This window comes from Aotus nancymaae, unplaced genomic scaffold (assembly GCF_030222135.1).
Source record: "Aotus nancymaae isolate 86718 unplaced genomic scaffold, 86718_ANA_hifiasm-v0.15.2.pri h1tg000027l, whole genome shotgun sequence".
In the NCBI taxonomy this organism is placed as follows: domain Eukaryota; kingdom Metazoa; phylum Chordata; class Mammalia; order Primates; family Aotidae; genus Aotus; species Aotus nancymaae.
In genome coordinates, this window is record NW_026988440.1 from 1,831,590 (window position 1) to 1,843,966 (window position 12,377).

Consider the following 12,377-nt stretch of genomic DNA (forward strand, 5'->3'; position numbering starts at 1 on the left):
CTTTGATTCTGCAGATTGGAGAATTACATTCAACTTGCATTTATATCCCTGCCAGTCACGTGTGTGACATTTGGAATATTTGTTAAACGGAAGCCCAGAATTGGGGTAGAGACACCTGGGTACATTTCTATGAGTCTGAAAAACTTTGAACTTCCAAATCCCACAGAGCTTTCCTTGCCAGCAGAAGTAGCCCCGCCTCCCCTTTGTGAGGAAGTCACTTTCTCTGGCCCTGTCGTGACGCCCTCACAGCACTCCCTCAGCAAGGGACCGTAGCTTTTCCTCAGGCCCTATATTAGTTTCCTATTGTTCTATGACAAATTACCACAAATTCAAGCTGAAAACAGCACAAGTGTATCCTCTTGCAGCTCTGAAGGTTGGAAGTTTAAAATAGATTTTACTGGGCTAAAGCCAAAATGTCAACTGGGCTGTGGCCCTTCTGGAGGCTCTAGAGGAGAATCTGTTTACCTGCCTTTTCCAGCTGCCAGAGGCTTCCAGCACTCCTTGGTCTGCGGCCCCTTCCTCCATCTTCAAACCTTGCATCGCAGCATCTTCAAATCTCTCTCTAACTCTGACTCCCGTCTCCCTCTTATAGGGATCTTTGTGATCACATTGGTCCCACAAAGATAATCCAGGATAATCTCCCCATTACAAGATCTTTAATGCAATTATGCCTGCAAAGTCCCTTTTGCCATAAAAAGTAACATATTTCCAGGTTCTGGGAAGTAGGACGTGGATGTTTTTGAGGGGTCGTTATTCTGCCTACCACACGCCCTGTTGCAATGCCCCTCATGGCCTCCAGCTCCATGCATCGAGTCACATCTAGGGGTTGAGAGCAACCGCCGCTGACAGTGAGCAAGGAAACAGGGGCCTCAACTCTAAACACAGGGAACTGGACTCTGCCACAACCACGTGAGCCTGAAAGAGATGCCAGGCTTCAGATGAGGATGCAGCTCAACTAACACCTCCATTTTAACCCGTGAGACTCTGAGCGAAGGAGCCAGTCATGCTGGGCCCACATGACTCATAGAACTGTGGTCTCATAAATGGGTGTTGTTTTAAGCTGCTACATTTGTAGTAAGTTATCACTGATAGAAAACAAATACATGGGTGAGCTTATCGCATGTGCTAGATTCAATATATTAGCTCAAGTAGGTGTGAGTTGCCCTAGCAGTTCTTTGGTCGCTTGAAATGTGGACTCACTGGGGGTCTACACTAAATGAAGTTGAGATCCCAGTATTTCATTAGTATAATTGGAAGGAAAAAATCAAAAGACTTAGGAAGAGAGTTAAGTTGGAATGAATTTAATATGTGCAACTTGCTCACACACTCCTTCATTACATCCTCCTAGAAGGTTCCATTGAAACTGTGTTCATCAAGGCATTAGAAGGGAGAGGACCAGCATCCCTGAAAAGCTCCGTAGCAGCTCTTTGCTAAATGCAATGGTGGATGATCTGACCATTGAAATGAGCTTCCTGATTTCAGGGGCCATGGTGGAATCTTCAGGAAACAGTAGGTGGATGGTAGGGCTTTCCCTCCAGAGACAAGACAGACATGGTTATTGATGTGGGCATCAAGACCAGAGCTATAATCAGGGCTCTTTGGCCAGGGCTTATTAATCATGGTATTACTAGGAATGAAATATATATTCAGCCCACTAAAATCTAACTTGATCTGTATAAGTGAAAACGTCTAGGTGGTTGAACAGAGAACTGACTTGAGTTGCCACAGTGGAAAGTCTCTCACCTAATTCCCAGGTCTGAACATGTTCACAGACCTAGAAATGAAGAGAAGGCAGCAAGATCCATCGCCACTACGAGGATGTGCCGTAAATCTTCCTCCAGGCTTTCAAAAGGAATCTCAGCCATTTATCATGGTGACAGTGCAATGGGGAAATGAAAACACCCAAACCTTTAGGGTAATATACAAGACATCATTGCAATCTACAAGGCAGGGTGAGCTTGTGGGGGGTAGAACATAAATGACGTCTTACTCCAAGTTCATCTCTAGGCTCCGTCTGTGCATATTTCCCCACTTTCAAGTGGGAACCAAAGCAAGGCCATAAGGCTGTTTAAGACATTGCTGAATAAATCCCCTGTTGCCTAAAACGTGTGTGGTGCATCAGAAAGTTGTGTGGAGACACTGGGTACTAACAGAAGAAGCACAGCACAGGCCCCAGAGCTTTGCAGCGAAAGCATGCCCTCTTCTCCACATCCTCACATCTGACTTGCTCTTGGATACTCAGTATGTAAGAGTTCGTGAGACATGAGCTGCCCTTCATGAACTGGGTGTTGTCTGCACCACCAAACAAGACTGGGCATACTTAGCAGTACTCACCTCCTTGAATGGAAGTGGTGCCTGTGAATTTGGCCCAGTTAGGTCCTCAAGGCGCAAGTAAGAGGCATGAGCAGTCAGCTGTAACTCCAATGGCATCTTCCCCAGCTACATTTCTAACCTCTCCCTCCATAAGCACAGTCACATGAAGAGTTTTCTATGTCCGGCTGACTGAGAAAGGAAAGATTTGGTTTCATGTGATGTGTGGTTGGTTCTGCACGCTATTCTAACACCACAGAGAGTGGGCTGCTGCGGCATTACCACCCCACTAAGGGCAACCCTGCAGGGCAGTGGGGAAGGAAAATCCTCCCAGTGAGCAGAATTGTAAGGAATGCATCTGCAGGGTTGAGCACGGTGGCTCACGCCTGTAATCCCAGCTACTCAGGAGGCTGAGGCAGGAAAATTGCTTGAACCCGGGAAGCAGAGGTTGTAGTGAGCCGAGATCATGCCACTGCACTCCAGCCTGGGCAACAGGGTAAGACTCCATCTCAAAAAAAAAAAAAAAAAAAAAGTATCTGCTTTGTTTGCTTTGCCTGGATGAAGAAAGGACCAGAGTTACAGTTTACCCTAATCAACAGGCAGTGGCTAACAGTTGGGCTGGATAACTCAGGGTGTGGAAAGATATGGTGAATTGATGACAAGGAAGTCTGGGAAAGAGGAAGGTGGATGAGTCTCTTGGGATGGGCACAGATGGTGAGAGTATGTGTGTCCCAAGTGATTGTTCACCAATGGGTGTTCACTACAGAGGAAATCTTCAATGATCAGGTTGACCAAGTGATCCATTCTGCGGGGATATCAGTCAGTCTCTTTTTCCAGCTGCTCTAGAGCTCGCTCAATAGGGACATGGACACAGCAGACATGGTGGCAGGGATGAAAGGTATGCAAGGCTCAGTGAGTTGACCTTCTCCACCAAGGCCGATCTGGACAGATTCTCCATGACTGAGTGCCTCAGCTGCTAACAGAAGAGATCAGTGTTGGCCCCATTACATGGCACCCTTCTCTAGAGAGAATGGCACATTAATTACATTGGACCTCTTTCAACCTAAGGCGAGAGGCGATTTGTCCTCATTGGAAACATCTACTTGCCTCCCCTGCACACAATGCTTCCTGCAGCACCACTGTCTCTGGGCTTACCGAATGCCTCATTTATCATCGTGTGTCTCCAACCACATTCTCTGACCAAGGAAATCATAATACTGTGAGAAAATAGCCTCAGAATATCTTTTTCATTTTTCAAATTGAGGCATAACTTACATACCATAAAGTGCACAGATCTCATGTGCACATTTTAATGAAGTTTTACATATCTATACACCCTTGTAATCACCCCCCAGATCATATATAGAACATTCTCAGCTTCCCCTGTCTGCCTCTGCAAGAAGGCTTTCTCCTGCCTTCTCCCGGTCAGTCTTTCCCCTCAAAGGCATCCTCAACTCTGACTTTATTTTTATTTTTTATTTATTTATTGATTTTTTTTTTGAGATGAAGTCTCGCTCTGTTCACCTGCCACCATGCCTGGCTAATTTTTGTATTTTTAGTAGAGACGGGGTTTCACCATGTTGGCCAGGCTGACCTCAAACTCCTGACCTCAGGTGATCCACCTGCCTCGGCCTCCCAAAGTGTTGAGATTACAGGCGTGAGCCACTGTACCCAGTCTGACTCTTATTACAACAAGTTAATGTCACATGTTGTTGAACTGCATGTGAATGGAATTATACAGCATGTACTCTTCTGTTTTGAATTCTTTTACTTAATACTCACTATGAGATTCATTAATGTTATTGTACGATTTCATACTTTTTTTTCCTTTTAACTACTGGGTAGCATTCCACTGTAAGAATATGTCACAATTTACTTACGCATTCTAATGTTAGAGGACTTTGGGAGTAAGTTTCCACCCTGCACTGGTGTGAATGAAGCATATGTCTTTTGGTGGACACAGGCATTCATTTCTGCTGGATATTTACTCTCAAGAGTAGAGGTACTAAGTCATAGGGTATGTGTGTTTAATTTTAGCTTTGCCAAACATTTTCCCAAGATAATTGTATCAATTTACACTCCCACTAAGCATGTGTGGCAGGTCCAGTTGTTCAACATCCTTTCCAATTCTTGGTATTGACAGTGGGTTAAGTGTTAGTCATTATGGTGTGTGTATGTAGTGATATCTCACTGCGGTTTTACATTCCAGTTCTCTCTGATAAGCAGTGACATTGAGTACCTTTTCAAATGTTCACTGACTGTTTTGATATTCTCTTTTGTTAACTACCAAATATTTTGCCCGTTTCTAAATTGCATCGTCTTTTTCTTATTGTAGTTCTTTCTACATTCTGAATGTGAGTCGTTTCTTAGATATATGTGTTGCAATATCTTCTCCCATCTTTGACTTTCTTTTTATAGTTAAGAATATACCTCTTAAAATATATATACACCTCTTAAAGATATATGCTGATAATAGGTTTTAATGAAGTCCAAATCATCACACTTTCTTTTAATAGCTAGTGCTTTTTGTGTCTTGCTTGAGTATCTAAGTATCTTTGCCTACCTCAAGATATTTTTCTCCCAGGATTTTTTGGGGATTAAATTATAATTTTTTTTTTTTTTTTTTTGTGACAGAGTCTCCCTGTCACCCAGGCTGGAGTGCAGTGGTGCAATCTCGGCTCACTGCAACCTCCCCTCTGGGTTCAAATAATTCTCCTGCCTCAGCCTCCCGTGTAGCTGGGATTACAGGCACTCGCCACCATGCTTGTCTAATTTTTGTATTTTTTTTTTAGTAGAGACGGGGTTTCACCGTGTTGGCCAGGCTGGTCTCGAACTTCTGACCTCAAGTGATCCACCCCCATCGGCCTCCCAAAGTGCTGCAATTACAGACGTGAGCCATCACGCCCAGCCAAATGATGACATATTTAAAGACTCCTGGGGTAGTGGTTGGTATATGATAAGCACTCAAAACAAAACAAAACAAAACTGAAAGAACAAATAGGAAAGCAAATAAGCATGTAGCTCTGATAAAACATTCATTATGTGCTTTAGTTTCTTAGACAAGTCCTGGTAATATTTATAGCACCATGAGGAAACACAGGGATGAGAAAAGTTGACCCTGAGGTGGGAGAGATGGGAGAGATGTCCTGAGGGTGGTCGTCATGACTCCCCACAACAGAGGCTGAGACTCAGGAAAAACTCACAGAACCTTTGACTTGAAGTCATCGCCAAGCCAGTCAAAGGCTCTGTGGTCCTTTTGCTGGTTCTTTTCTTGATCTAGCCACGTCCATGTCCATGGATCACATCCTGGGAACCTCCCTATGCTCTGTTTTAATTAGTCTATTATCATTATTTTTTTCTCTTCTATGACCCCCTCCCACCCAAAATATTTTTTGATACGCAATCTATGGCCACAGCCATCTTGTCCTGCCATGGCGTCCTTGGTGGCTTCCTCTGTGACCCACTCCATGGGTTCCTCCAAGTCCATAATGCCCGCCATGATTTCCTCCATAGTCATCTCCATGGATGTGGCTCAGTTCATGGCACACTCCACGTCCAAAGCCACGCGCTCCTCCATGTCCCATCTCAAGCTCTCCTCCATGAGCCAGTGCATCTCCCAGGCTGTGGAATGTCCCAGAGCCCCGGCCCAAGTCCAGGTCCAGACCTGGTCCAAGGCTGTGGCCATGGGGGTAATAAATACCACTGTTTCTCAGGGGGAAGCAAAGGTCTCTCTAAAAGAAAAAATACATATATTGATCAATGAAAATTAAGTGTCCTCTCCCTAATCACCAAAACGCCTGTTTCCCCAGTGTCAGATTTTCACTTTTCCGAACTGCCTGTGTTTTCTTCTTTACCACCATCCTTACTATGATCTGTATCTCTGTCTCTCTTTCTCCTTGTTCTTTTACTTTTTCTCTCTCTGAGACAATAAAGTTCCCTATTATCTTATTAACATATCCTCTTTCTGTGATTACTCAGGCCACGCTCTGCAGATCATAAGGTTATGTGTTTTGGGACTTTCAAGACAAAGGTAAATCCATACCCCTACGTGAAAGGCACAGAGACACACTTGAAAGACAGCTTTCTCTCTGTTGGGTCAGCTAAGGAAACTGAGGACAGGTATGTGGAATTGGCATGTGCCACCACACCCAGTTAGTTTTTGTATTTTTGGTAGAGACCAGTTTCACCACGTTGGCCAGGCTGGTCTCAAACGCCTGGACACAAGTGATCCACCCACCTTGGCCTCTCAAAGTATTGGGATTACAGGCGTGAGCCACCGCACCCAGCTGCTTTTTGCTTTCTTTATAATAATGTCCTTCTTGTTCTCTCTCAGTAGTTAATGAAATGTCTTGGCATTTCTAGTCTACCAACTGATCTGAGGAGAATGAAAAAGGTATTCATCTTTTTTTTGAGACACAGTTTCGATCTTTTGCCCAGGCTGGAGTGCAGTGACACAAACTTGGCTCACTGTGACCTCCGCCTTCTGGGTTCAAGCGATTCTCCTGCCTCAGCCTCCCAAGTAGCTGGGATTACAGGTGCTCACCAACGCGTCTGGCTAATTTTTGTATTTTTAGTAGAGACGGGGTTTCACCATGTTAGCCAGGCTGGTCTTGAACTCCTAACATCGTGATCTGCCCACCTTGGCCTCCCAAAGTGCTGGGATTACAGGCGTGAGCCACCGCGCCTGGCCAGTATTCATCTTCACCTATGCAAAAAAGCATCAAAGGAGAAGAGAATCTCACGGAAGCAAGCGCTAAAATTGGTAATGAGCTCACAGACCTCTCACTTCCTAAACATCCTTCTTCCAGAGCAAAAATAATCTAACTTTCAGATATTGTACTACGAAGAGACGTGATTTTCTTTAAGTACCTTCTTTTCTTTTCCCCCCTTTCACATGATTTCCCTTCACTTTGGCCCCAACTCCATCTTTTCCCTCGTCTTTTTCTACTTTGCATCTCACTTTCTCTGACTTTCAGATTCTCTCTGGTCCTTATATCAGGCTAGGTGGTTCTTTTCTTCTGAGCGCACCAACTTACTCCCCTCTCTCATTCTGGATTTCTCCAAAGCACTGCTGACATGATTACCCCCACCATCCAGACCGTCCTTCTCGCCAGGCTCCCGTACTAACCCACGCTGGGTACTCACCAGGCAAAAACTCAGTCCTACTGACAATCCAACACCAGCCACGACTGCAGCCAGGGAAATGAGGATGATAGCCCAGGGCTGTAAATATCCACTTGGTTTGATCACATTTGTGGGCGTGTGGCTCATGCTAACTGTGTTTGTGACCGTGGACACCGGGCCTGTTTCCTGGGAGGTGGTGCTGGTTGGCTCACGAGTGGATCCTGGGGTGGTCCTGACACCGGGGGCTGAGGTGATAGATGATGCTCCCATAGTAGGTGTACCCAGGCCAGAGGTGTTTGGGACTATTCCCGGCACAGCATGGCTGGTAGCAGAGGCCGTGGACTCCATTCCAGGGGCCATGGTGACAGAGCTGGAGGCAGTGGGTCTGGTTCCAGTGGTCCTGGTGCCTATAAAACAGGTCACACAAGATGATGCATTTGTAGCAGAGATGATTAAAGGCGAATGGGGGTGCTTAGAGCAGAGGGGAATAAACCTGACAAACCTATAGTGGAGGTGGCTCAGGAGAGGGGTGGTGGCGGAGAAGAGATGGTAGAAAGCGATTCCGCTGTGGCCATGTCCCCAGAATAGAGGTGGGTGTCGTACAGAGGAGGAGGTAGAATGTCTGTCACCTGGTGGGGTTGGTGATGGAGGAAGCAGAAGGTTGGGGAAATGTGACCATGATGGGTTCAGAAATGGAAGATCTATTTGACTTTGGAAGCAGCTACCCAAACAGAAGAGGGCGGCCTGATATAAAGGAGTAAGTTAACAGCATATGCAGTGACCTGGATGAGAATGGAGCCTATTATTCTAAGTGAAGTAACTCAGAAATGGAAAACCGAACATTGTATGTTCTCACTGATATGTGGGAGCTAAGCTCTGAAGATGCGAAGACGTAAGAATGATGCAATGGACTTTGGGGACTTTGGGGTAAGAGTGGGAGGGGGACGAAGGAGAGAAGACTTCAAATATGGTACGGTGTATACTGCTCAGGTGATGGGTGCACCAAAATCTCACAAATCACCACTAAAGAACTTATTCATGTAACCAAATACCACCTGTACCCCAATAACCTATGGAAAAAAATTAAAAATAAATCAAATTAAATCAAATAAGTGGGCAGGCTGGTATACAAAGTGGCAGGCCCTGCTTCTCTTGTGACTGTAGTCACTGGGAGTAAGGAGGGTGCTTGAGGAGGAGATGACAAAATCGGATTCACTCATGGGCGTGGCAGTGGCCATGGCTGGGACAGAGGTGACTTCATCTACCACACAGTGACGCAAAGGTGAGGTGTGTGTGCTTGGGCAGATGTGGGAGGATCTGACCCAAGTGGAGAAGGCTGCTCACAGGGACAGGAGAGGGTGGGCTCAGACAGGTGCGAGCGAGAATCAGCACAGCAGAGGTGGCGGTGGCAGCTTAGGTAGCAGTGGGTGTGCTTAGGTCAGAAGTGGTTAAAATGTGATCACAGAGCCCGTCACCAGAATAGAGGTGAGCGTGCTCAGAACCAAGAGGATAGAATCAGATGCAACTGCCTTGCTGATGACAAGTGCCAGAGAATGAACAAAATTGTTTGTCTCATACTGGAGCAAAGGTTGTCACATGTTTTCTGTAAAGGTCCAGACAGCAAATACTTTAGGCTTTTGGGCCATGCAGTCTCTGTTACAAATACACTGAAAAGCAGAAAAGCAGCTGGAGACAAAATGTAAGTGAATGGGCATGACTACGTTCCAATAAAACTACAAAACCAGGTAACAGGGGAGACTTGGCCCATGAAATGTGATCTGCCAGCCTCGGGACTAGGGTCAATATATTGGTGGGAGGTGGTGGTGTCACAAATGGTGGGTTGAATAGAGATGATCTATTTGGCAGAGAGCATTTCACACAACTGTGATGGGGCAGTAGAGTTGAGGTGGGCTTGCTTGAGGAAGGTGCAACAGATATAATGCACGTGTGTTTCATTATATTGTGGTTCTGATTGAGATAGAAGTGGTGGGCAGTTTAAATTAAAAAAAAGAGGTGAAACCAGAGTAGAGGCAATTAGGATTCCAGAAGAGGAAATTTTATCTGTGTGCTGGCTTGACTCGAGCCAGGGAAGAGATGATAGAAAGAGTTGAACAGCTGGTGGTTGCCATCAGAGTTAAAACGTGTGGGCTCAAAGAAGACATGGGGGTTAGTACCTGACACAGCTATGTTGGTGATGTGCTGAGTAGAAACGTCAGTGGCCTTGGTGGGTACAAAAGTGGTGGCCGAGACAGTGGTGGAGGCTGCAGTGGCTGCAGAAGATGTGCTAGGGACTGTGGTGGTCTCAGAGCCTATGATGAAGCCAGTGTTGGTCTCAGAGCCTGCACTCGGGGGCGTGGAGGTCTCAGAACCTGTAGCACAGGCTGTGGTGGTCTCAGAGCCTGAAGTGGAGGCTGTGGTGGTCATAGAGCCCTCAGTAGAGGTGGTGGTGGCCTCAGAGCCTTCAGTAGAGGGTACAGTGGTCTCTGAGCCTGTGGTAGAGACTGTAGTGGTCCCAGAGCCTTCAGTAGGGGTGGTGGTGATCTCAGAGTCTGTGGTAGAGGCTGTTGTGGTCTCAGAGCCTTCCGTAGAGGTGGTAGTAGTCTCAGAGCCTGTGGTAGACACCATGGTGGTCTCAGGGCCCTTGGTAATGACAGTAGTGGTCTCTAAGCCTGCAGTAGAGGCTGCGGTGATCTCAGAGCCTGCAGTAGAAACCGTAGTGGTCTCAGAGTTCGCAGTGGTGGTCTCAGAGCTTCTGGTAGAGACTGCGGTGGTCTCAGAACCTGCAGTAGAGGCTGTGGTGGTTGCAGAGCCTTTCGTAGAGACTGTGGTGGTCTTAGAGCCCATGGTAGTGACTGTAGTGGTATCTGAGCCTTCGGTAGAGGCTATGGTGGTCTCAGAGTCTGTGGTAAAGACTGTGGTGCTCTCCAAGCCTGCGGTAGAGGCTGTGGTGGTCTCAGAGCCTTCAGTAGAGGCTGTGGTGGTCCCAGAGCCTGCGGTAGAGGCTGTGGTGGTCCCAGAGCCCACGGTAGAGGCTGTGGTGGTCTTAGAGGTTGTGGTGGTCTCAGAGCCTCTGGCGGAGACTGTAGTCATCTCAGAGCCTTCCATATAGGTGGTGGTGGTCTCTGAGCCTGCAGTGGAGGCTGTGGTAGTTTCAGAGCCTGTAGTAGAGGGTGTGGTGGTCTCAGAGCCTGTGGTAGAGGCTGTGGTGGTTTCAGAGCTCATAGTAGTGACTGTAGTGGTCTCTGAACCTGCAGAAGAGACTGTGGTGGTCTCAGAGCCTCTGGGAGAGACTGTAGTCATCTTAGAGCCTTCCGTAGAGGTGGTGGTGATCTCTGAACCTGCAGTAGAGGCTGTGGTGGTTTCAGAGCTCGTAGTAGTGACTGCAGTGGTCCCTGAGTCTGCAGAAGAGACTGTGGTGGTCTCTGAGTCTGTGGTGGCGACTGTAGTTATCTCAGAGCCTTCAGTAGAGGTGATAGTGGTCTCAGAGCCTGCAGTAGAGACTGTGGTGGTCTCAGAGCTTGTGGTAGTGACTGTAATGGTCTCTGAGTCTGAAATAGAGGTTCTGATGATCTCAGAGTCTGTGGTAGAGGCTGTGGTGGTCTCAGAGCCTGCGGTAAAGACTGTGGTGGTCTCCAAGCCTGCAGGAGAGGCTGTGGTGGTCTCAGAGCCTGCATTAGAGACTATGGTGGTCTTAGAGCCTGTGGTAGAGACCATGGTGGTCTCAGGGCCCTTGGTAATGACAGTAGTGGTCTCTAAGCCTTCAGTAGAGGTTGTGGTGATCTCAGAGCCTGTGGTAAAGACTGTGGGGCTCTCCAAGCCTGCAGTAGAGGCTGTGATGGACTCAGAGCCTTCAGTAGAGGCTGTGGTGGTCTCAGAGCCTGCAGTAGAGGCTGTGGTGGTCTCAGAGGCTGTGGTAAAGACTGTGGGGCTCTCCAAGCCTGCAGTAGAGGCTGTGATGGACTCAGAGCCTTCAGTAGAGGCTGTGGTGGTCTCAGAGCCTGCAGTAGAGGCTGTGGTGGTCTCAGAACTTGCAGTAGAGGCTGTGGTGGTCTCGGAGTCTGCGGTAGAGGCTGTGGTGGTCTCGGAATCTGCGGTAAAGACTGTGGTGCTCTCCAAGCCTGCAGTAGAGGCTGTGGTGGTCCCAGAGCCCGTGGTAGAGGCTGTGGTGGTCTCAGAGCCCGTGGTGGAGGCTGTGGTGGTCTCAGAGTCTGTGGTAAAGACTGTGGTGCTCTCCAAGTCTGTGGTAGAGGCTGTGGTGGTCTCAGAGCCTTCAGTAGAGGCTGTGGTGGTCCCAGAGCCCGCGGTAGAGGCTGTGGTGGTCCCAGAGCCTGCGGTAGAGGCTGTGGTGGTCTCAGAGCCCGCGGTAGAGGCTGTGGTGGTCTCAGAGCCCATAGTAGAGGCTGTGGTGATCTCAGAGTCTGTGGTAAAGATTGTGGGGCTCTCCAAGCCTGCAGTAGAGGCTGTGATGGACTCAGAGCCTGCAGTAGAGGCTGTGGTGATCCCAGAGCCCACGGTAGAGGCTGTGGTGGTCTCATAGCCCGTGGTAGAGGCTGTGGTGGTCCCAGAGCCCGTGGTAGAGGCTGTGGTGGTCTCAGAGTCTGTGGTAAAGACTGTGGTGCTCTCCAAGTCTGTGGTAGAGGCTGTGGTGGTCTCAGAGCCTTCAGTAGAGGCTCTGGTGGTCCCAGAGCCCACGGTAGAGGCTGTGGTGGTCTCATAGCCCGTGGTAGAGGCTGTGGTGGTCCCAGAGCCCGTGGTAGAGGCTGTGGTGGTCTCAGAGTCTGTGGTAAAGACTGTGGGGCTCTCCAAGCCTGTAGAAGAGGTTGTGATGGACTCAGAGCCTGCAGTAGAGGCTGTGGTGGTCTCAGAGTCTGTGGTAAAGACTGTGGGGCTCTCCAAGCCTGTAGTAGAGGCTGTGATGGACTCAGAGCCTGCAGTAGAGGCTG

The 12,377-nt window shown here is 48.0% G+C and overlaps 1 protein-coding gene across 1 annotated transcript in view; it reads right to left on the reverse strand.

Annotated features, from left to right (window-relative positions):
* Positions 1 to 12,377, reverse strand: part of MUC22 (mucin 22) — a 56,321-nt gene that overhangs the window by 15,022 nt on the left and 28,922 nt on the right. The window contains exons 10-15 of the mRNA XM_064380573.1: positions 11,913 to 12,212; positions 11,253 to 11,852; positions 10,215 to 11,042; positions 9,609 to 9,983; positions 7,456 to 7,841; positions 5,775 to 6,041 (exon numbers count right to left, since the gene is read on the reverse strand). Coding sequence (XP_064236643.1) covers positions 5,775 to 6,041; positions 7,456 to 7,841; positions 9,609 to 9,983; positions 10,215 to 11,042; positions 11,253 to 11,852; positions 11,913 to 12,212 — 2,756 coding nt within the window. The remainder of the gene's footprint in view (positions 1 to 5,774; positions 6,042 to 7,455; positions 7,842 to 9,608; positions 9,984 to 10,214; positions 11,043 to 11,252; positions 11,853 to 11,912; positions 12,213 to 12,377) is intronic.